At 29.7% G+C, this 26,681-nt stretch overlaps 1 protein-coding gene across 1 annotated transcript in view; it reads left to right on the top strand.

Moving 5' to 3' along the window:
* Positions 1 to 26,681, top strand: part of spdi (sperm antigen with calponin homology and coiled-coil domains split discs) — a 93,823-nt gene that overhangs the window by 42,919 nt on the left and 24,223 nt on the right. The window contains exons 10-14 of the mRNA XM_075363309.1: positions 366 to 539; positions 3,906 to 4,142; positions 5,601 to 5,714; positions 9,068 to 9,342; positions 16,525 to 16,612. Of these exons, the coding sequence (XP_075219424.1) occupies positions 366 to 539; positions 3,906 to 4,142; positions 5,601 to 5,714; positions 9,068 to 9,342; positions 16,525 to 16,612 (888 nt within the window). The remainder of the gene's footprint in view (positions 1 to 365; positions 540 to 3,905; positions 4,143 to 5,600; positions 5,715 to 9,067; positions 9,343 to 16,524; positions 16,613 to 26,681) is intronic.

Here is a 26,681-nt window from a genome sequence, read left to right as displayed (position 1 = left end):
GTTTATTCTTTCTGAAAAGTATACTAGTGTCAAAAATTAAAATAGTTCGAAATTCTATCATTATAAATGTGTTCATAAATATTCAATTGTTTTTGTAACTTTTATGAATAATGATTGTAAAGTGGTGGTGAGAATAGTTAACTATCCTTTATAGCTGATTTACCAGGTATTGGAGCTTTAAATTGGGGAATTATTCTATCCAAACCTAGTGTATGCAAAGGTTGAATTATACAACAAAAAGGTTAAACTGCTTTATCAAAGATATAAACTTAATCCAGTTTATTTGAATTTTATTTATGTCTGGTCATCACAAGTGGTGTTTACTGCATAATATTAAAATCATTGGTTTTATTATTATTTTTTAGTTACTGCTGAGAAGCCACAAGTTGTTTCTGAAAACAGTGCTGCCATGCTTTCATTGCGGTGTGAAGTATCCCAAGAAATGTGCAGAAGACATAAAATTAGCAGACAAGACAGTCGACTTTCTGTCAAATCGCTTATTGAAAGCATTGAAAATGCTACCAAACAAGCAAAAACTGGTAAGGACTATACACCAAACAAGTCCTTGGTAAAGATTATAATATATTCTTTTTTTTAATATTGGTCTGATACATTTTTTTATTAAATACATTTGTTTCTTTATTATTTTTTTAAAGACATCTAAAGCGTGATGATTTTAAAACTTTTCTTTAAGTTTTAATTATATAGAACTGATTAGTTTTATTTTTATCATGGTAAATATCTTTCTAAGGCAATTAATGTATTCTGTTTTCCTTTATTACCTGTGGAAAGTGGATGAAATGTGAAGTTTAGAGATGAAAAGTGAATACTCAAGGTTATTATTAAAGACACTATTTTAGATATTTTCCTATCATGTAATTTAAAAGATGTTGCTTATTTAGAATATTACTTCAGATATTTTTGACAATTGCAGGATACTTAATGTGCTGTACAGTTTACATTTACTAACTTGATGTAATTACATGAGAAGATTTCACTTTTACTTGGGTCTTTGTAAAATTTTGATTTATATCAGAAAATTTAGAACCTGATTTTATTCTAGTTGTAAAATCAATTTATAAAGTATTCATTTGTCTTTTTGAAACACTTCTTGTGCATTACATATACTGGGTGTATCATTAAGTTCTTTCAGGACTTTCATAACATATTCTACTTGTGAAAATAATGGAAAAAGTTCATATAATCATATGTCCCAAAATGCTTCATTTGTGGGTTACGACTAGTGAATTATTTCTCTTGGATTTCAGTTACCTCGGTGAAATAAGGTTCTACTGAAATTTTTAGGACATTACTTAAGGGGCAGAATTAGTGATTTCTTATGGTTTTGACACGAAAAATCGAATAAAATAGGTCCCAGAAATGTATATGCAGTAGTGTCTGAGAAATCTGGGGGTGAAAACCATTAAATAGAGGGTAAAAACCCTGTTTTTGTTTTTGTTTTATGTACAGTAACTTTGTTAAATGGATAATAAATGCATAAAACTTTTAAAGAAAACTTGAAGAGAACTTAATCCTGAACAAATAGGTCTAAGATAAGTTGAATAAAACAAAGAAAAGTTATAAATGTTCAAATTTTATTAGAAACAGTACACTAAACTAAAGTGTGTTATATGTACCAGTTTATAATAAATGTTCAGAAATTTTCAACATATTTCTTAGCATGCTTCTGTATTGCTTTTGTTGCTCTTTTTAGTTCTTCAGGGGTGCCCTTAAGTTGCTCAACCACATCCATAATGCAGACAATTAATTCCTCATGAGAATGTATTTTTGTTTTCTATACATAATTTTCCATCCTTCCCCAGACGCAAAAATCTAAATGTGTTAGATCAGGGGATCTTGGCGGCCAGGAATGTGGACCTCCATGATCGATCCATTTCTCAGGGAAATGTTGATTTAAGTGAATGGAAACGGCACATGAAAAGTGGGGATGTGTGTTATCATGCTGGAAGTATACTTTGCATCTTAGTGCTAGAGGAACATCTTCAAGCAGCTGCAGTAATTCTTTTTGAAAAAAGTGCAACTGGATCTCAGCATCTAACTGGCCAGGTAACATGAATGGTCCAGATAGCTGATTGTGAAGAAGGCTGCACTGTACATTGACACTAAATCAGTGTTGAAAATTGCCTTCTACCATTTCATGAGAATTTACTTCTGTCCATTGATGCTCATTGCATAAATTGTTGATGCCATCTCGAGTGAAATTTGCCTTGTCGGTAAATAAAACATGATTGTAGAGTTGTCGATTTGTATTCCACCAGTTGCTGAACTCTAAGCAAAGCAGACTGTCTCCTGGGTGTAGATGTTGAGCTGGCTGTTTATGATAAGGATAAAACTTGTTTTGTTTAAGTGTTCTCCAAACTGTCGAATATGAAACTCCATTTCACTTAAAAAGACCTCATGTACTGATGCCTGGACTGTACTGGAATGCATCAATAATAATTTCATCAATAACAGTTTTGTGTTGGACAGATCGTTTGTAGCTGATATGAATTCCAGGTAGTAAACCTGTTTCCCAAAGATTGGGAAAAGTTGTGCTAATTGTTTTGGGATCTGGAATTCCGCTGTTTAGGAAAGTATTTCATATTCAGCTGTATTATTACCATTACACACACCCAAAATGAATGGCATATCAGCGTATTCCTGTGTTGTAAATAAGTATGGCATTTCTTCAATGGCAGACCAATCATGTTCACTCTAAAATTCACAGAAAACCTTCACCAACAACAGCACAGTTCACAGTAATGATTTAAATGCTAATACATTTTTGCACATTGTTGATCACCTGTTGTTAATTTATAGCCAACTTGGAAATAATAATTTTTCAAATAATTTATTATATTTCTGTTATTAATAAAAAATTATTATGTAAGTAATTTTTATTTTATAATTATTGTGTTATTTCCAGTTTTTTTCTAACTTTTCTTTGTTTTATTCAACTTATCTTACACCATTTTGTTTAGAATTAAATTCTCTACAAGTTTTGTTTAAAAGTTTGTGTTTATTATTATTCATTTCAAATATAAAAAACTGGTTTTTTACCCCAAGTAATTGGTTTTCATCATAGTTTTCTTCAAAACTACTGCAGATAAAATTCTGGGACTTAATTTATTTGATTTTTAGGTCAAAAACCATATGAAAGCACTAATTCTGCCCCTTAATTTCAGTACGACCTCACTTCAGTGGGTAGCCGAAATCTGAGTGAAATTTTTCACTAGCCATAACTCGCAAACAAAGCAATTTATAGGACATTTGTTTGTATGTACTTTTTCAATTATTTTCATGTGTAGAATAGGTTATGAAATTTCCAGGAGAATTTTGTGATGCACCTGTGTAGCAATAAGTCCTGCGTAAATCACATCGATTCATTTTATTATTTTGTATATTTATTTTTCTTTTGTAATTTTAATTTGCCAAAAATTATGCAATATAGAAATTACTAAATTTATTCAGCTCCTTGTGAACAGCATAATTATTAGTTTAGGTTGTATATAAACTTTTAACAATGATTTTATGTCAGTTCTAGAAATTGTTTTTAAAATTAAAACTTGCACTTGTGTTAGATTTAAAAAATTACACTAATTTGTTTGTTTCAAGATCTATGGTTTAAAATTTTGTTTGTTTTTTAAATTTAAAAAAATTTACTTCTTTGTTGTGAGATTATTTGCCCAATAAAAAAAAAATGGATCTCTTTCTGTTGTCCAAGTTCCTGGTATGTTCATTTGATAACAATTTCCAAAACTAATAAACAGCCAAGTATCTACTTATTAGCCTGGAGTCATAGATTATTGTTGCTTGGATAACCAGAGCATCAGTTATTCATTACTTCATTAGCATTTCATGCTAATATTTTGTTTCGTAGTTTGATGGATAAATATTATGTTTAGGGTCAGCTGTTAGCAGAAGTAGTTCAACATCTAGTATCAGCAGTATTGCAAGTATGAGTGGATGTCTCGGTACTGCTGTCACGTCTTCAGTCACTACAGGTCAGCAGCAGCCGCCAACTGCTTCCACTCCCACATCGCCATTATGTGATACTGAATTTAAAACTCCTTTACCTCTTAGAGATAGAGATCAGCAACTTGGAGGAAATAAACATCAGCTGAAGAGGACACTTCTTTCTGGTGAGATTATCTCCTTGGCAATATTCATAGAGAGTATTATAGAAATTTTGTTGGTAGGTATGTGTACTGTTTCAGGTATTCCTTATTCTTTAGCAGAATTAAAAAAAAGAGAAATGTTACATTGTTGATGCACCTAGTGCTAGTCAGGTTTTACATAAATAATTGTACAGTATTTTTAAGAACTGAAATTAATAAATTATTTTTATGGAATTCTTCAACACTTCCTCATACTGCATCTTTTAGCAACAAAAACCCAAATTATTATTCTATTAATGTTTATGCAAATCGTATATATAAATAAACTGAGAAAAAAGAATGCTCTTTACAATGAAATTTTATTCATAGTATTAGGAACTGTTAACATACTATTTCAATAAAAAAAATAATTGCTTTTTGTCTGTTGTAAAAAAAATCTTCAAAAAGTAAATTTAGAAAATTTTGTTTATAAACTCCTCCAGGACTTCTCTTTCAAAATAGTATATGATATTCATGTGGTTTTAGGCAATAAGGTTTAAGCAACTGTTTGCTGGTGCAGCTGATACACTGGTTGAATTAAGTTTATAGACCAGTTTGTAGAACAGTCTAATCCATTTATATCTGAAGGGCTGAATTAGTTGTATTTAAAAGAAAAAAGCTCTTTAAAAATAAAGTTAAAAAATTTACAGTTGTGCTATAAGTAGCCAAAAAATTAACAAGAAATTGTGAACTGCAATACATTTCTAATGTTTTTCTTTGATAAAGTATTATAACACATCAAGATAAAATCTTTGACTGCGGGCTTAAAGAAAAATGTACAAGGAGAAGGAATTAACTTCTTATCAGCCTTTTGGACTGTTGTATTTTGAATGCTCACATACACACACACACCTTCGGCTTCAGGAATTACATCCTATTCATTTTAATAATTTCCACTTTTACTTTTATTTCAGGTATTTTATTGTAACACATATAGGGCAATTAAATATTTATTATATTTTCATTCTTTTAATATTTTTATTAAGTGTGATGGATACTTAATGTAGTTATTTCAGTATTTTTGTAATTAACAATTTTTAATTAATTATTTTGAACTGGATAAAATATCTTAAAAAATAAAATTTTTTAAAGAGAATTAAGAGCAATAACAAAACCCTAAGAAATAAATAGACTATCTAGGTTCAGTTGGTTCATCTGTTTACAAAAAAAATACTTTGGCAATTGCTACCAGCCCATCAAAATACAATGAAGAAATGAATCTCCACAATTCATAAAGATATTGATACTTTCTATTTTATTTTTGAATTATGAACAGTAATTAAGGTGATTTTATCGAAAATTGCCTGTGTGGATGTTAGTAATGAATACTGAAAGTATTAAGATTTTTTTTTATATATTAAATATTTTAATCATAGTACTTTGGTTATAGTATATTGTTGCAATAAATACCTTGACTGTGATCTGTGTCTGTTTTGTGTTTAGATACACTAGATACTGTAAAAGGTAATAAATCTGCTGGTGCTGAAGATTCAGCTGCAACTATATTATCATCAAGAGGGATGGAATTTGCCCGAAGAAACAGTTGTAATGATTTAAGTATGTTATTTATTTGTTTGTTTAGGTTCACATAGACTTTTTCTGTTTAAATAACTTATTGAGTCATACGTAATACATATATATGTATATAAATTTTATACCACTCTTTTCAGTTGTAATACTTCATTTTTGTAAATCCACTTTTTATAGTTCTAAAAAACAATATAACTTTTTACTCCTTGTCAATAATGAAGTAATTTCTCATATTAAATGACAATTTTCCTTACAATGAAATGCTACTAGAAACGCTCTTAATGGTTAGTTTCTATTATTGCTGTTCCTGGTAAATGAAAATTAGTGTAAGTTCTTACATTAATGAATGGTGTTTGGTGTGTATTTGACAGTCGGTAATTATTCAGCATCATTGGAAATGATTTCTAGATTACAAGTCATTGTTGTTTATAGTTTAGGTCATATATATTCGTATATCATTGGTGACATTTTGCGTCATTTTTTTTTACAGTGAATTTTTGTGAACGGTAAATAAATAAAATAATTCATCACAAATTTGTTAAAAGTTATCTTGTTTTTCAATAGTTTTTTTCTTAGGGTGCTGTTAGCACAGTGTCAGTTCCACCTCGCATAACATGTGTCATTGCATTAGAAGGCTTTGTTATATGTCATATCTGGTTTTTGCTGTTGTTAAATTAATTTTCTTCCATGTGGTTAATAGGTATTTATTTTAAGTCTTGGTTGCAGGATCATGCATAAAAATGTATTTCATATATTTTCAAACACTTTTTTTTGTTGCAAGTGCTTTTTTTAAATTTTAATTTGGATGGTAGCTTCTTTTTATTGTTAAAATTATTTAAAAGATAATGATCTCTAGGAAGACTGGAGGTTCTCATATTTGTGTGGAAGGTGACACACAATTTCATAAATACATGTTTGTTTGTTTGCATGCTTATGCTTATATCATTAATACATGATTTTTAAAGTTTGTATTGTATATTTATTGATATATATATATATATATATATATATATATATATATATATATAGTTTTGATCTTTGATTATAACTGATATTAAAAATAATAAGTAAGATAATGTTGTGGCTAATAACTTTTAGATCTGTTAGATAGACTTTTACTATGTTCAGATGCAAACAAATTTTTTCTCAGTTTTTTAAATTAAATATTATTACTGCATTATAAATAATGTAAAGTAAAAACATTTTTTAATGTAAGCTGCAGTTAAAACTAAGTCTTAAAGCTGAACTCGAAATTGAAAGACATCTGTCCATTAGTTTCTTCTGTTTTAGATCTCTGTTTGTTGATATGTTTATCAGTATATTTGCATTGATAATTAATAAAATAGAGTGAAATAAATATATACTTTCTTTTTTTTAAATTAAAAATGTCCACTCTTATTTTATTGATTATCAAAATTAATATCAGATGTTTCCTACTACGTGTGTAATATTTGTAGTAAAAGGAAAGATTATCATTGAGATTTGGTTAAAATTAAAATGTCTCCAAGTTTGAGTATAGAATCTAATGAAATTTTTTTCACCTTATTTGAAGTATGGAAGGGTAGCTTTCAAAGAGAGTGATTGTTTATCAGAATTTTCATATGAAAATATAGTTGGGTCACATCATAACTTGTTTTAAAAAAAAACATTTTCAATAAAATTTATTTTAATTTTTAGCCATTTCAAAAGGGTAGCTTGAAATGGCTAAACTTAAAGCTTAAAATGTGCACCTGTTATTTTGATAATTATTATCAAGTAAAAATAGTATAAAATAATTGTTATTATTGCATTATTTAAATCTGAATTAAGTTTATAATGTTCTATTAAATAATGTTATTTTTTTCCTGTGAAATTCAGAATTTTGAAAATATTTGTTCATAGCTTAAAATCTTTACAGCAACAGAATTCATTTTAAAGAACTTGTGCAACCTAGTTATGTTCATATTCAACTTAATTTTTGTTCTCATTGTTTTGGAAAATATTGTCAAAAGCTATTTTTAAAACCAGGTATCACCAGTTGTGCAAAACTATACTGTAATGTATGATTTATCTGTATGATCATTTTACTCAATTTTTAATATATTTAATTGCTTATCATGTGTTCAATTTTTGTATTCATTCATTAATTGTTATATGTTAGGTATATTTCATAAGAAAGCTACCTATTGTAATGGGTACCATGATTCGACTTCTGGAAAATTTTGACATATCTTCGCGTTTCACATACCCCAGACCCCAAAATGACTGTCAGTTCAAAAGTTTATAAATACATTTATATATATATATATATATATTTCACTTTCTTGTGGACACAGTAACTGCCGTAATTTTGCGCCAATCAATTTCAAACTGATACATAAAATATAACGACCCTAAATCTTGGTCAAGTTTGTTAATGGACCAAATCGGTCCATGGGGGTGGAACTGGGGGGCTTTTTTGAAAAAACAAAATATCGCTGTAAGTTTCTTATTAAATTCATTTAAAGCTCCTACTATTCTTTGGATAAGGGCCTAAAACTTATCTGAGTAAAGTGTTTTTGATATCATCAACCATTGGCCCAAGGGGTGGAAAAAATGGGTTTCCAAAAACAAACAAAAATCATACCTTCCTTAATAGGCACAGTATCGAATTGGTTTAAAGTGGTTGTTAGTCCTCTAAACATTACCTTATGACCAACCCTTACGGCAAGGGATGACCAAAATGTTGCTGGAATTGTTAGAAGATGGTGCTTGTCATATGCTAAACATGTGAAACTTTTTTTCACATGCAAACATTATCGTATTGAGTAAATTTAAAGTTTTTGTTAACTTTTAGGTGGAAATCTTTTTTATCCCCTACTTAGCACTGGTGAAATCTACCTCCGCCTTCCGGCGTGCTGAAAGGGATTTTTTTCATTTGTTAATTGTATTTTATAGTAGAAGAATTAAAAATAAATGAAAGGATATGTTAATGGTTGAACTTGAAAAATATCAACATAAATAAATATACAAATAAATAAAAGTTAGATCCAGTAACAGAAATGTTAATAATGGAAAAAACTGTGACTTAAAGATTGTTTTGAAAAATTTTATAAAAAAAACAAGGTAAAAAATTAAGAAAAAAATTTAATTGCGTAAACAAAATATCTCTTTGTTAGTAGTGAACATAGGTAGTACACTGTAACCTGAACAATCATCGTTAGGTATGGGAACAGAAAATTTTAGTTGTATGTTTGTTGCATTCATTCAGCTATCTCATATAAGTTGCATGAACACACTGATTGTGTTAAAAGTGGTTCTAGTTTTGTTTAGTACTAATGTCTCTAATGTATGTATTTATCATACTTTCTTTTTAAAATACTTTGCCAGTAAGTGACTGAATGAATATTCATTTTTTTTAGGTGAGAGGAAAGATCCACTGTCTGCTCTTGTAAAAAATGGAGGTTCAAAACGTAATGCATTGTTAAAGTGGTGTCAAACTAAAACCGTTGGATACCGTAACATAGATATAACTAACTTCAGCAGTTCGTGGAATGATGGCATGGCGTTATGTGCTTTATTGCATTCTTATCTTCCAGATAAAGTTCCTTATGATTCTTTAATACCAAGTGAAAAGAAAAGAAATTTTACTATTGCATTTGCTGCTGCTGAGTCTGTTGGTATTCCAACTGCTTTGGTTAGTATGCATATTATTCATTGGTTCTAGTTGTATGTTTATAATCTTAGTCATAATTTAAATGCAAAATTCTACTTATTTAGATTTTTTTAAACATTAATTTGCTTTTCTATTCTTTTGTGTATTGTAATTTAGAGCTTGTGTGGTTTTTTTTTAACTTTCTGTCATACAAGTACATTTTCATATGATGAACTGTGAACATCTGGTGTAGTGAGTTCACCTTGTAACTATTTACAGGTAAAAGCTATTTCATTTGCTTTCTGGTACAGAATAAAACTTTTATCAAAAGTGTAAATAGTACAGTGACTCTCATGTTTCTTTTGGCCCTTTTGTGTTAAATTCATGAAAATAATGGAAAATGTTCATATATAACCATATGTCCTAAAATGCTTTGTGAGTTACAGCTATTGAAATATTTCACTTGGATTTCAGCTACCCAGGTAAATGAGGTTGTACTGAAATTTCTAGGATGTTGATTAAGAGGCAGAATTAGTGATTTCTTATTATTTTTGACCCAAAAATTCAAATAAAATAAGGCCCAGAACTGTATCTGCAGTAGTTGTTGAAAAATTTGGAGTGAAAACCAATAAATTGAGGTAAAAATCCCTGTTTTTTGTGTAACTTGTTGAATAATTTTGTAGAATAACGTTGTTAAATGGGTAATAAACACATAAACCTTTAAGCAGAATTTGTAGAGAATTTAATTCTGAACAAAATGTTATAAGATAAGTTGAATAAAACAAAGAGAAATTAGAAAAATTTGAATTTTATTTAGAAACAATACACTCGATCAAGGTGCGTTATACATACCAGTTTATAATAAATGTTCAAAAATTTTCAATGTACTTCTTGGCATGCTTCTTTATTGCTTTTGTTGCTCTTTTTAGTGCTTCAGGGCTGTCCTTAAGTTGCTCAGCCGCATCCATAATGCGGACAATTCTTCATGAGAATGTATTTTTGTTTTGCACACAATAGATTTCATCCATCCTCATATGAAAAAATCTAAAGGTGTTAGATCAAGTGATCTTGGTGGCCAGAAATGTGGACCTCCACCACTGCTTGCCTTTCTGGTACTTTTTATTGATGCAGGTTATTCAAATTCTTCTTTCGATTTTCTAGTCTGTCTGTCTTTGTTCATTCAAGTGTAAGAGTGTTTCTGCTGCACAAGTGGCTTCTGGTTTTATAACTGTGTTGTAGTGCCTTATTTCTGCGTTTATTGATAAGCATTTTTTGTTGTAAATGTACCAGGTTAATTTTTGAGCTTTAGCTAGTTTTTTCTTCTTATTTGGATTGAGTTTTTTCGTTTAGGTTGTTTGTTACTGTTTCTCGTAGGTATTAAAATTGTTAGTCCTTTTTTGATCTCAAATGGTTCCGAGAGCTCACCTCTTAATTTTACTTTCAACTTAGTGTTTGTGAGGGTCAGTTTTATCACGTTTGTTAATATGGTATGTAGTCCAAGGTGTCTTAGAATTTTTAGTAGGGACTCTCTGTGGATGCATTTATTAGCTTTCTTGAAATCTACAAATGTTATCACAATGTCTGTTTCTTTTCCTGTTATAATCCATTATTAGCTTGAGAATCATGTTGTGCTCTGGACAGCTTCTCCAGGGTCCAAAACCTCCTTGATATTCTCCTAGTTCTTTCTCGAGTTGTGAACCAATCCTGTTGAGGATGATTCTTGAAAGAATTGTAATTGTTAGGGTCTGTTTTGTTCCCTTTTTTATGTAGCGGATGGATGAGGGCTGTCATCCAGTGCCTTTGTAGTTCTTTGATCCAGATGTTGACAAGCTGTTGGTGCAGGGCAATTTAGCTAGGATTTCCACATTGTCTTTATTATTATGGGCCAGTTTATCATTTTCATTTAGTAGGGTTGGGGGTTTGTATTTTTTAAGTTGATTTCTAAGGTTTTGTAGTAGTCTTTTGACTCTTTTGTTAGATTCTTCTGTTGACTTCAATGTGTCTTTATGGTGTTGTCCTTTTATTCTCCTTAGGTTTTGGGTCATTTGTTTACTTTGTTTTACTAGATTTTGGAAGGATTTTTCTGAATTTTGGGGTTGGTGAAATAGCCATGCTTGATGTCTTTTCTCCACTTTTTCATCACATTTACTGTTCCACCATTGATGTTTTTTACAGGATTTTATTGGGGCTAATTCTTCTACGATTTGTTTAAGGTTGTTGACTAGATCGTAGCGTTTACCTGCGATTGTTATTTTTTCGCTTGCCTTTTGGTAATTTTCATTCTTTGATTAGTTAGTTAGGGTCAATTCTTCTTTAAGTTTAGGGGGTTGGTTTTGTTGCTTTCTTTGGGGAGTAAATTTAACTTTAATTTTGACTTCATATTGGTCTGAGCCTGTGGCTACTCCTCGGAGGACTTTTATGTTAAAATCTCCTTGCGGTGGTGTTTGTCCATGAAGACATGGCCTAGTTACATTTCTGCTTTAGTGTAATTGGAGTGTTTCCAGGTTTTGAGTTTTGAGGGCTTCTCTTGAAATATGTGGATTTTGAGATAAGGTTTAATTTCTGCAGAGATTGACGAGTCTGACCAATTTTGTTTGTTTTCTTTTGAGTGGGCCATTTTCCGATGATGTCACGGTATCTTCTTTCTCTGCCTAGTTGAGCATTGAAGTCTCTGATTAATTGTTTAACATGGTTTTTGGGGATGTTGTTTGTAGTCAGGTCGAGTAGATCCCAGAACTTTTCTGTTTCTTTATAGTCTTATGGAAAGTTATTTTTATTACTAGTGGGTGCATGGTATATTTTAGTATAACTGGCCTGTTTTTCATACAGTTTAAAGAAATAAGAAATTTGATTGATGCAGTGCATGCATACTACCAACAAGTTTCTTCTCTTTCACATTTACCAATTTTTTCTGAATCTGCTGCAAATGTAATGCAGTTTTCCCTTTTAGTTTTCTGCCTGCAAAATGTCTTTCAATAAGTCTGTTGTTAGATGTTTTATAATGAATTCAATATCTTATTTCCTTTAGCAAGGAATGCTTTCCATTATTCTGTTGTAGAATTTTCCAAAATGCATTTTCTTCTCAACTTTATTCTTTGTTGTTCTATATAAATAAAATTTAATTGATACTCATATTGAAAATATGAAAGAATAACCTCTTCCACCACTTTGTTTTTTCTTGAAGGAATAATAACAAACTATTTCTTCAGTTCTTTCTACCTCTGTTCTAAAAAATGGGAAATAAATTTTCTGTCTAAATAAATTATAATCTAAAACCCTGTTTCACAACTGTTTTCCTAATATCACAAGCATACATTGTAACTTGTGATAAATTTTTTTTACATGTTGTTAGTATTATAATATCCCTAGTAGTAGCCTTCAGTTTAATATAAAGAAGATAAGCTTTTCCTCATTTACAATTTGTTTTTGTGTACTTTTTATGACAGTGCTCTTTAGGAGATCATTTCTGTTGATCATGCATGTATGAGGGTTATTTTTTTTTCAAGGTCCGATCAGTCACGAAATAAAAACTTGTGCATATGTGTTGCGCAGCGTCTCTAGTATGGCCTTCAATCACTTCGTTTAGTTCTGAACATGCAGCTAGCACATAACCATGTCTACAACAATAGCATCTCCCGCCAAGTGTGAAGTGCGGTAATTCAATTTCTTCAGGCTGAGGGGTGTAATGCAGCTGAAATTCATTGACGAATAAGTAATGTGTACGGTGAAACTTCAATGAGTGGCAGCAAAGTGCGACAATGATGCAGGAACTTTAAAGCAGGATGTGCAGATGTTCATGATGCAGGCGGTCAGGGAAGGAAGTGAGTGTCAACCAATGATCTCGTTGAGCGAGTGGATGAAGAAATTCGATAAAATTGTCGGTTCACAATTTCTGTATTGAGTGATTTGTTTCCTGAAATTTCAAGGTCAGTCTCTAAACCATTGTGAGTCAGAGACTTCAGTACCGCTAACTGTATGCGAGATGGGTTCCCAAGATGCTGTCCGACCATCACAAAACAATGAGAATGGATGCCTCCCTAACGTTTCTCCAGTGCTATCACAATGAAGGAGAAGATTTTTTGAACAAAATTGTCACAGGGGACGAGACATGGGTTCATTTTGAAACTGAAGAAACAAAAGAACAATCCAAACAGTGGATGCATTCTCATTCTCCCAGTAAACCAAACAAGTTCAAGCAAACCTTCTCCATGGCTGAAAACACAGGCGGCTCCATTCTATGACGAGGGTATTAGAAAGTTGGTACCACACTACGACAGATGTCTAAATCGGAGTGGCAACTATGTAGAGAAATAGCGTAACTATGTAAGTACTTGTTACAAATAAAAAAATTTTTATTTTCACTGTGGTTTTAATTTCGTGACCGATTGGACCTTGAAAAAGAAATAACCCTCGTACTTCTAGAACAATCCAAAGAACAAAGAACAATCCAAACAGTGGATGCATTCTCATTCTCCCAGTAAACCAAAGAAAAGGTCCAAAGGTCCGATTGGACCTTGAAAAAGAAATAACCCTCGTACTTCTAGAACAATCCAAAGAACAAAGAACAATCCAAACAGTGGATGCATTCTCATTCTCCCAGTAAACCAAAGAAGTTCAAGCAAACCTTCTCCATGGCTGAAAACACAGGCGGCTCCATTCTATGACGAGGGTATTAGAAAGTTGGTACCACACTACGACAGGTGTCTAAATCGGAGTGGCAACTATGTAGAGAAATAGCGTAACTATGTAAGTACTTGTTACAAATAAAAAAAATTTTATTTTCACTGTGGTTTTAATTTCGTGACCGATTGGACCTTGAAAAAGAAATAACCCTCGTACTTCTAGCATGTAGTTTCTTCTGCCAAAAAAAATACAGAAAGCAATTGTTCTATAACATCTGTCCACAAAATTTGTTTGGTCTTTTATGAAGATAGTTTTTATTAATCTGGCTATCAATGGGATGATTCCAGACCTTAATTATATTTTTCCAATATACCTTTAGTTTACACAGTATATTGTGTAAACTTTTAAATGTAGTACACTTTGTAAACATATTCTTCCAGTTTTTGATGCCATATATTTCTGTTTTTTTCAAAGATCAAAGTAAATGCTGTTTTCAAAAACATAATTTCAATTGCTAATAAGTTTTACAGCATGTAGAAAATGCCAGAAAGAATGATTCTTTCATATGGTCAGAAAAGGAGCTCAGTTTGAGAAAAGGGTCATGATTTGACTGGTGTCTTGAAATGCATTTTTTCATTGACATGTAGATCGGGTAAAGTTGCTTTAAATTGATATCTGGTCATTACTGATGATTGAAATGGTGGCATTTACAAATTAATTTAAAACCCAATAATCATTTATACTTGGTCTCTTTACATTGCATGTATGTAAAGTAATAGAAAAAAACATATACATCTCATTTAGTGTGACGTTGTGCCACTTGTTCAATAAATTGTGTGGTTTTAATTCATTTTTTTGCTCAGCTAATCACTATACACCCTGCACATTAATATTTTTTTTAATCCTAATAATTTTTATGACATAATTAGAAAAAGGGTTGAATGCTATGTGAAGACTTGTATAATGGAGCGATAACCCCACAGATCTTTTCAAGTATTGGTAAATCAGGTGTATGGTCTTTTGGATTCTGACCTAGATCATTATTTTTAGTTTTAGTAGGACAGTTATTTCTTTAATGGGTAGCTACTAATGGAAAAGGCCTAACTATTTTTGAATTTGCAGTTACACTCCAAAAAGGGTGTTTTGTATAATTATTTTCAGTTAGAGAGAGTTTTTCCTCCTCCTCTTCATTGTCTACGAAGAAGGATGAAGAAACGGTTAAGAAGTAATAGAATAATAATTGCCACAAAATTTGTAACTAAATTACATTTTAGAGCTTGTGATATAAGTAAAATAATTTTATGTATTCCTGCAAATATGAGACCGTATCTTCAAATGTTGAAATATCTTGCTGTGGATTTCGGTCATTTAATTCTCCTTTTTACTCTGGTCAGAAATGTACAGATTCATTAATTATTTATTAACCTAACTGTGAGTTGGAAAACTTTTATTCATTTTTTAAAAAAAGTCCATAAACTTACGTGCTGTAAATATTAACGGTTGGAAAACACACATTCTGCACTGTCATTTTGTGTTGTTGATATATTGTATATTTAAATTCGAATTATTATATTTTAAGGCATTAAATATGTTGTAAAATGATTACTATAAAAACTGAAACCCAGTACAGATTCATTCATTTTTTTTGTGTTTTTAAATATTATCCGAGTGAGACTTGGAAATAAACCACTGGGCCTCAAATGTAGCCTGAGATACACTCAAGCTATTAGGTTTTGGTGTTTTAAAACAAAAGATGAATCTTATTATGTTTCTGTTCCTTAATGTGATCTATACATTAAGTAAGAAGTAAAATAGACACTCGGTAAATGTTTTGATTTTATAGTGTTACTTCACTGATAATTATGGAATATACTGCCTGGTACAGAATATATGTAGTACATTTGCATACTTGAGTTTATGTATGTAAATGAACCTTAACTTTTCATGTATTATAGATTTGAATGTATGTTTACCAATATTGAAGAAGATATGTTAAAGAAGATGGAAATCTTATTTACGATAAGTAGCTGTCTCATTGCTAAATTTAGAAATTCTGAAAATAATAAATAAAAATATTATGATACAATAATAAAACTGGCGATGAGTGTATGGAAGATAGATATAATGTGACAGTCTTATCTTTCTCATACTGACCTAAAATAGTGATTAACTTGCACAGATGGTCAGGTGATTCAGTAGTATTTATTTGTATTTGCATTATAGGAAAATTCAACACATGTTCATATTTATTCTTTATGTTTAATTTTCCTTTTAATTTTTTAAATTTAGTTAATGAGTATTTTATTATTTTTTTTGTGCTATTAGCGATAACCGATTCAAATAATTGTCTAACTTAAATTTAAATAAATAATAAGAATAAAAAAAAAATTTATTCATAATTATTGGTACCTTTGTGGGGTGGGGTATCTGTCTGGCTTTAAACTTTAGTGGATTTCTGGAAAATGAGTAATGTTTTTCTAAACAGTTTTGCTGTGGATTTATAAAATGGGGTTAGCTCCAGACATTTTTTAAAGGTCTTTGTGTCCAATTATAAATTTTATATTGTATTTTATTTCACCAATAATTTTTATTTATTTTTAGAGCATAACTGATATGATTCAACAAGAGCGACCTGACTGGCAGCATGTTATGGGCTATATTACAGCAATATACAAGCATTTTGAAACAGGTTAATATGTATAACATATATATTATTCATCTGTGATGTCTACTTTATACTGTATTATTGACTGTTTATGTTATTGTTAAACTGATTTTTAAATCTCATTTTTATAATTATATAAAACAATTTTGTGAAAATATTACTGGCAGCTATAATTTAGTAATCTTGCAATTTAAATTATGTAGTTTTAATGCTAGAATTCCAGCGAATCCATTTCCAGAGGTTGTTTATGATACAATTTGTGATAACATTTTTAAGATTTACAGTTTTATTTATTAGGTATAATGCAGATTTTTTAAAGTATCAAGTTCATCTGCTGTTTGATCGGAACATCTGGAACAATATTTTCCTCGATTAGGTATTAGTATCATTAACTGTCATCTCTGGGAAACAGTAATTTTATTATTTTTTATGTCAGCTGTTCTGTAGTGTAATAAAGCTAAGTTTGTAAGCCCATTCTCTTAACATATTTCTAAACAATAATTGTATTCACCCATAAAATATGCATGAGTATAGAGTTAATTACATACTTGTCTGTATATAATGTGGCCCAGCTTGTGTAAGATGTGTACCCAATAATGGACTTAGTTTTAGAAAGAAGATATTAGCACATCCCATAACAAATTTTTTTCCATTATTCATGCGTATCAGAAATAATTTATGTATGTTTTTTATTTACATATTTTTGATATGCGATTAAAAAAGGAAAAGTTTAGTAATTTTTTTTTAATATTGCAGGCATGATAAGTGTTGTAAATGTTCACATTGCCTATCCATTTATCCTACTTTTTGCCTAAAGAGATTATAGTAAAATCCATGTCTTATGCAGCAGTAATTAATGGTAATGCAAAAAAAGTTATTAGGAAGAATTGGTGAAACAAAATTATGAAGCTTATGTGTGTTGTGGGTTGCTGATTTGTATTCTAATTTTTGTTCAAATACAAGGCTGGTTGAAATAGTAATGAGTACAGCCTAAAAAAAAACATTATTCTGAATCTACGTACTCGTTTTCAAAATAGTCTACCTTGAGTGCATCACACTGCTTCCAGCGCTTGATCCAATTTTCATACATGAAATCCAGACCGTCTTTCAAAAGCAATTTGTATTTCGATTTTACATATGTTTACAACTTATGTAAAAGACAAAAGATTTTTTTTTTTGATTTCCCATCATCTGGGGTGCATTTATTATTTGTTGCTCGCATAGCAATCTCTGCCATTGTCAGTAAGTATATGTTTCTGGTGATAAACGAGCATAAATATGTTATCAAATACATTTCACACGTAAAATAGGAATTATCTCTCATTGACATATGATACATTTGATCAGATAGATATATTTCATACATAAAATAGGATTGTCTCTCATCGAATAAGTAGTATGGAAAAGAGATTTTAATGTTAAATGACAAAGTACTATATGAGGATATCTCTTACTTTTAGTGAACCGTATTTGGTGGTTTTAATTTTATAATCGATTAAGTTATACTATTTCATACTGTGGAGGAAATAAGTTTGAAAAAAAAAGAATAATATTTGAGTTTAATTTTTCACTTGCTTGATTTTTTAGGTTCAGCGTAAAATAATATCGGTTGAAGTTGGATTCATGACATAACACAAGATATTAGTTTATATTTCTTCTAGTAGAACTTGTTTATAGTAGATAATTTAGTATTCATTCACGTTCGATTCAGTCTACCAAACGTATAAATATATTTAAGTAAATAAGTGTAAAGTTTCTTTTAGTTTTGTTAACTGCATGTACTCTGCTGGGGTAGAAATCCCCATTTATTAATCATATTTCCTGAATTAATATTGGTTTTACACGAAAGAGGTGGTGCACGTCATATACAGACAAATATTTTATTTGCACTTTTATACAACTTATATATCTATCTCTTTATTTAATTAAACCAAAGAGTAAAATTTACATTTATGTATAGATTGTTTTTATTGAAAAAGGATGTAAGAGAGTGTATGAGATTGTAATGAAGTTTTATCTTTATTTTGTTAATGTATATTTGTGTATAATTATTCTTAAGTATATAATATTTATTTTTTTTGTCTGTAATATTATAATTATCTTTTTTTTATAAGAACAGTGTAATTTACTTGTATTTAATTGTACCATAATGTCATCGATATCTGTTATAATTGTGATTATTAGAAAGAACATTATTATGTTTAGTGCCTTAAAGTTGTCACCACTTCTGGTGAAGAAGACTGAGGCGCTGGTTTTTTAAAAATATTTAGCTTGAAGGTAAGATATTAGATTCATATCTTGCATTATTCCTTCTGAGTTTTCAACTTCTGGTTCCTGTCACATGGGCCTTAATCGTATGATGTATGTGTAGTGCATTTTTTTTAATAAGAACTAAAAAAAATTGATGAAATATGTATTACTGTAAAAGACTAAGATGTGAGAAATGTAATCGTTAAAGTTAAAATGGTAAATTGATTGTGTTTGCTCTATCTGTTTATCATATTTGTATTTTCGAGTTACTTTTCTTAAATAAGAGAATCCGGTTAGTTATTTGATAACTATTCTTATATGTTCTACCTGTTACTAGTACAGTAATCTTTAGAATAGTTAGGTTATGTAAAAAAAAATTCAGATATTTTTATGTAGTTACCTTTTTAAATGCTGCCTGAAATGGTATAATATATTTTGGTATTGATATTGGTTATTGTGAGAAAGTCTGTTTACTGCCTCAGTTGACCAAATGACCACTAATGTCATTTGTTCTATATTGTCACTGTTATGAAGCTTACATCTGCTTCTAAGAAAGAAATCATTGAGAAGGTCTTTCTAAAATATTTCACTGTTATTTGTTAATTAAATGACAAAGTGTGAACATTTGATGTGATGAAATCTGAATAATAAATCATTTTGGATCTTTATTCATGTATTACTTAATTATTGTAAAGTGGAAAGCAAAGTTAGATTATCTTTTTTGGGTTGTTAGTACATAATCATTTTCACATTCCTGCTTTGTAAATTATTCTCCGTCCCCATTTCATTATTAGATGGTCTGGAATCAAACTTGTTTTTTAGAACTCGGTTAGTGGTATTCAGTGAATTTTTAGTTGATATTGTGTTTAAAATGAAATTTATAATAAAAAAATTCTACTTATTGTGTAGTGAGAAGGATTGTTTGATTCCTGAATATTTATGAAGTGAGACCTGTTAAAATTTATTGTGAATTAAAGCTGGTATATGATGACATGGGATTGAATGAAAGACTTGAAATTATCAATTGAATTGCAGAATACAGGAAGACATACATGAGTCATTTGATCTATTGATGAATCTCCCTTTATTCTAAAATAATTATAACTTGTGTCGAATGCATGTCTGTCTTCCAAGAATTTGTTCACAAAGTGCTTCCATGCCTTTCGTTATGAATTATTACCATCTAGTGTATCTCATTAATCACATATTAAATGCTACTCAGTTGTTTCAGAAATTGAAATGTTTCCATAAAAGAAATATAATACAGGATTATTTTAACTAGATGCCTCCTTTAGTAATTTAAGAAACCAATATAGTACTTCATTTAGCTGTACTTATTTTGTGTTTTTGTGAATTATGTTCATGAAGTTTCATGATTGCCAATGTGACCGAATTGAATTACAAAAAGATTTGTGGTAAATCCTTTTCAAATTCAAGAAGACAACTGTTGAGATTCGCCGACTGTGTAGGTCAGACTCAAACGTACTGGTAATGTAAGTGTTTAAAAAATACATTGGAGTGTATGAATGTTCTGGGCGCCCTTCAACTGACATCACTGATGTGAATGTTGCCAGAGTTCTTATAAAGATTAGTGAAGATCATCATCATGAAGTATTGTTTGCTAAAGCTTCATAAACAGCTAACAGTTGAAGAACTTATTAGATGATTTTTTCAAAATTTGGAATGCAGCATATTACAGCAAAATTTAAGCTCACCTTACAATTGATCCAGAAGAACTTTCTGTTTGTGTGTGCAGAGAGCCCAAATGAGCATAACTATTTTTCCCAATCTTCTGTCATATGTTACCTAGTTCCTTGAGATTTTTTCAGTTCTTCAAAATGTAAATGAAGCTCAAGGGGCAAGATATTTGACATGGTGAAGTAGATTCAAGAGTTATCGCAGGATGTGCTGAAGTTATTGACCGGAAATGACTTCCAGCTGTGTTTCTGGGTTCTACAATTGTACTGGGACCTGTTTATTATACAAAATGTAATTACTTTTAATGAAATAGTCAATTATATTTTTTGTACGTATAATTTTTAATAAAGAAATTCAGTAATTTTTGAATAACATCTCTGATGTTTGGTTTGCTTGGCATTTCTCCTGCCACCACCCAATTCGATTGCCCTAAAGCATAAGACCAAATGTCTGTCCACAAATGGCTACCAAGCCATGAAACAGTTTAGCAACCAGTGTCCTAACTAGCTCCTAGAGCTAACCCAAAATCGTGAGCGGAATAATCATGGTACCATACACCACTCGCTTGCATGTCCCACCACCCACCTGTCATATATCACTAAAATGAGTAGGTGCACCTCGTCAACTACTAAAACATATATGACTATCAATAATTAATTTATCTTGTCAAATTCAGCAATTTGCTGCCACGCCTAGGCCGCTGAATGCCAGCAAAAGTACCTGTCCACCATTAAAGCGCTTGGAGCCTTAATCTGGCTGGTAGCCAGCCATATCTCTCGGTTAGCTTACTATAGCAGCATGGTAGGAGTCTTTTCCCTTAGGTCTCATCTCTGATGTTGTCATTCATTTTCAGTGAGTAAAAATTTCAACCCATTTTTTTTCATTTATTTCATATCTGACTGGATTCCTTTGGACCCTAATTTGCAGTGACAAACTTTAGCAGTTTTCCTTTTTGGGTGTTTATGGATGAAATAACGCTTCTCTTGTACAGTTTGTAGGATTTTATATTATATTGGTGTGTTGGGCACCAGTGTCTGGCGCTGATTTTCTCATTTGTACCATGAATCAGGATTTTTATGTTTGTGTTATATCATGTATCTTTTTAACCTCTTGTAAATGTAATTGGCCAGCAGTAAATCATTAATTAATATAATTCAGTCAGATTGGTGTGTTTTATCAAACAGAAATTAAAAATATACTTTTAAGTGAATCTTTTTATGTCTTAATTTTTATGTAATATTTTATTTTTTACTCTGTTTTTGTTTTTTCACTATTCTATCACAGTAATTAATATAATAATAATTAATTACTGTTGCAGTTTTAAAATGTAAAAAAAGAATGCTGTTTTTGTATAAACTAAATATAGTGAGAATATCTATTAATGTTACCACTATATTTATATTTCCATACAGCTATAGTTTATATATTTAGAATATTATGGATAGTATGGGTGAAAAAAGTTAAAATATGAGTACTGTTATAAAAAAAAACTGTAAAAACATTACTAAAAATAACCTAAACCATATTTTATATATATATATATATATATATAAAACTATACATTTATATATTTTTACATTAGTAATTTTTATTGCTTCCTGACAATACCCAAAAAGTAAACACTCAAATTTCTTATAGATTAGAAAAACTTATAATTTTAACAGTAAAATACAACTATGAACTTAATGAAATAGATTGAAAATTAATGCTTGATCGGACTGAAATGCACTATTTTAATAACACATGTTGCGCCAGGCACTGATGACTAGCATAAAAATACATTGCCTACTGTTAATTTTCAATGTTTGTTTCTCTTGTTTGGCATGACAGGAAAAAATAATTTTATTAACATGTTTAATGAAATTAATTAGAGACTGATACCAATAGTGTACAATTCTAGACCATTGAAAAAAGGTAGATAGACTGGTTGGATTTATTGATCGGGAAGTGTGAATAATCTACATGCTAGGAATGTACAAACAGTTGTGAATCAATGAAATAAAGATGTAATATTAATATGTAAATTAAGTAGCAGTGCAATAGAAACTGTTATTGGATTTTTTACAATCTTTTTTTCAAGACATAGATAATTTGTTTGTTCATGGCATAGATATACATGTGCTTGTATATTGAAGTAGCTCAAATGAAAGTATACTCTCTCACGTCAGACAGTCCCACTCAGCAACTGTAGGATTTTAACAATTATTTATTTTCTGTTCTTTATTTTATTAATATTAAAAAAAAAATTAATTAAATTTATAAATGTGTTTACTTACCTCTTAGAAAAAACACTACACAGATTTTTCAGATCTTTTCATTAGAAAAATAATTATAAAAAATAAATAAAATAGACAAATTCATAAAAAAAAAGGAGAAAATATTTATTTCTTACGTTTCATTCACATATCTGATTGCCAGTAACCAGCAGTGGTGATGGTGATACCTTGCAAAATGGAGAAAGACATGTTGTTCTTTGGAGACAGTCTTTCATATGAGTTCTATAAAAAATAATTCCAGATATTTTCACCTGCATTTGACTATTCAGTTGAAAACAACTTGAGAAGATGTGTTGAGCAATTGGTACTGTGCCACCATTTCACAGACGCAGTATTGTTCTGTTTGTGGTGAGAATTTGCTAACCAGTTACCTACTTGCAATTCATTTTAATATGACATATATAAGTATTGTGCTGTCAACAAATAGAATTTTATTAAGTATCATATTTGGTGATCTTTGCATTTTCTTCAACTCCTATATATCTTGTTGAAGGAGAAGGATGTCTCACTTACTCAGTAGAGAGGAAATCCCTTATTTTAAATATTGTTGTATATAAAAATTATGAAAAAGATGTAGCAGATGTTTACAGTATGATAGCTAACCAAGCAGTGATAAATTATTCCAGCAGAGTAGGATAATTTAGAAGCAGGAAACCCTGTTTTACACTGTAATCTTACATTTACATAATAACCATCTAATCAAGTCAATGAAAATAAAACTGGAAACATTTTCTCATATACTTTTATTAATTTCAAATTCACGATAGAATATTCATTTTTGTTATCTGTGAAAAAGTCATAAAAATTTAGATGGCATACCTTTAACAGATTACTAAAAATTTAAATGAAAAAGTTATTAAAAATATAGTACTTCATTGTTTAAAAATGTATACTCAAAATTTGTCATTATTTATGATGGAAAAGATAATGTTGGCTAATTAGTGACTTCATATATATTTTTTCCTCAGCAATTGTTGGTTTAAATTTTACAATTTATAAAATTTTGGTATCTCTTATGTCAACATCAGTCATACCGACTTCTCTTCAGCAATTTTCTTAATAACGATTCATTAATAAGCATTTTCTCCTCAACTTCTTGTTGACATTTTATCATATCAACATCAGTCTATACTTTTGTCATATCTACATGTGTATCACATTACAACTTTTAATCATTTTGTACACAGGATATGATGTTAACTCTGATTCTCCATTATAAAGTGTAACAAAATTGCTGAACAAAACAACACAATTTACTTGCTCAGTTGACTCAAATCTAAACTGTATATCCCCAATATGCTTGTACATGTAAATGATAAAAAAATAAATAAATAAAAAATAAAGTTACAATAGTTTTTGTTTATAGACATTTTCATTGTGGAAAATAAAAAATTACAACACTTTTTGATAAACTTCTTATATTTTGTGTGCCAATTTTATTTAACTCTGAAAAAAATAGTGAGAAACAACTTTACTTGTTTCATACTTTCCTTGTAGATAGCATACATTTTAATCTTGAACATGGCTAAGCCATTTTTGGGTATGACTTGGCCTTATGTTGAGTTACCTTAGAATATTATGGATATGGCACTAAATTTTGTTGTTTTTTTAATGGTTATCGATATTTGGAAGGGTGTTTTTAAAATCATTTACAGATGTCAAAATTATTATATCTTGTTGCTATCCTTTAAAAAGTGACAGTCAGTGTTTTTATTTAAGAGGTAATGTTTTTTATGTCATTGTTCCTAGATATGATCATTACTATTTTTACGTTTCAGCAAATTGCAGATTCTTCTTTCTGTATTTTAAGTGACTAAGATATCTTTGATGAAATATGAATTCATACATCTTGGCTCATCATCTATTGATTAACAAAACATATATAAAATTAGATGTATGATCTAAAATGTCTCATATTACTTTCATCTGATGATGATTATAATATGAAATGCTTAGAGGAAATTAAACCAAATCAGAGTTCAATATAGAAAATTAAGTGTTTATATTTAAATTGATAATCAAAAGTAAATATGACCGTTAATAAATAGTGCTTATAGAATAAGAAAATTGTTAATTTTGTATTTATAAGCTTTCAGTTATTTGGAGCTAGTTTTGAAGGATATAAGGGCTCAGTAATTCTAGCTGAAGTATAATAGATTGGAGTGAAATGTAGCTTAATATATGTTAAAGATACCAGATAGACATTCAGTTTCTTGAGATTTATGTTAAGTAAACAGTTGTGTTAAACTTTTTAGACATTCTAAAGTGCATCCTTTTTAATTGATTTAAAAAGTATGTTCTAGGTTAGATTTCTGGTAATACATTTGTTTGTAATCTCTTGTAACTTTAACAATTAATTGATTTACATGAAGCTGCTTTAGTTTTGTATGAATCAGAATAGGTTTTAAATGTAGTCATTTTACCTGGCTTTACCAGTGCCATGCAAAAAATCAAAACAATAATATTTTGGCTTGAAAACCAGCTTAACAGTTTGTGACATTTTTTTTTTTAGTTGACTGCTTAAATTTTAACACTAGAAGTTGATGCAGAATGATCTTATTGTATGTAAAGCCATAAAACTATGTTTTGTATAAAAGAACAGTCTTTTGTATATAATTCTATAGAAAGTGGAATAATCATTTTGTATTGTCTTCAGAAATGAAGTGACTAGTTTTAAACTACTAAATATTGAAGAATGGTTCAGTTCTCATATGTAAGTAATTGATATGTTAGATCTGGATTTTGTTTTATTTAAAGAAATATCTTTATGTTGTTTTTTGATTTGTTCAGTGACTTTTTAAATCTGTTTTTATAAGTTAAATAATAAAAAGTGTATGTCTAAAACTACTGTTTTAAATATGTTTATACAGTGTTCATGTGACAGATGACTTCTTATGATGTAGATTCTTAGAATTACGGCATTAATTGTATTAAAACTTTTGTAAAGTATAAAATATACAATAGAAAATCATTTTTAGGCATAATACTGTTAATACAAATCGATGTGTTTGTCACTATATTATATTAGATGGCGGTATATCCAATTTTAAACATAAACTACCATGTAAACAAAATTCTGCGTAGTAAAAGAAAAACATAAGTACATTTACTAAACTATAACTACAAGGTGTGGCTATAAAATAATGATTGATTTTTTTTGCTTCCCTGTAACATAGTTAACAACAAGTAGGCTGCTGGGGCATTTATCTGTGGTCTCCCTTCTATTACTGTTAAATTTCCAAACACCAACAATTATGCAGTAGCCTTTCTTCGAAGTGGACCTATCTTCTAACTTCTGTTAGAATAATGTTAAATGTTAACATTGAGCATTGTGTCGATGTGAAATTTCTTATAAAACTTAACAAAAACTGTTTATTAAAGGAAGGTTACAGTCATGAGTATCTCAGTTTTTCAAATGAGTTAAAAAATCTTAATGAGAGTAGACAAATGATTAGAGCTAATCTGCACCCTGGTCATTCTTGTACATTAAAAACCGATTTTAATGTTAACAAATTAGAATTATCTGAAAAAAATTATCTGTGCATCTGAGCAGTTGCTGAATTGGCCAACATCAGTTAAGAAATTGTTTAACAGATAGTATACAATCATTTTAATATGAAGAATGCACATGAATATGCTTCTGGACAGAAGATTCAAAGAAACATTTGTGTTTATATTCTCAAAAATTTTAAAATGACAATTTTTTTTTTAAACTAACTGTCATCATTTTTTTTATATTTGATTCAGAAACTAGGCAATAATCCATGCTTTATAGAATCCCAGTTTACCAAGACAAAAGAAAGCAGCACAGAGTAGCAAGTCAAATTCAATGCAGTGATAATTGGTTTTTTTATGGATTTTTCATGGTG

The sequence above is a fragment of the Lycorma delicatula genome, chromosome 4, assembly GCF_047948215.1.
Source record: "Lycorma delicatula isolate Av1 chromosome 4, ASM4794821v1, whole genome shotgun sequence".
In the NCBI taxonomy this organism is placed as follows: Eukaryota; Metazoa; Arthropoda; class Insecta; order Hemiptera; family Fulgoridae; genus Lycorma; species Lycorma delicatula.
This window is presented reverse-complemented; position numbering and strand designations above follow the sequence as displayed.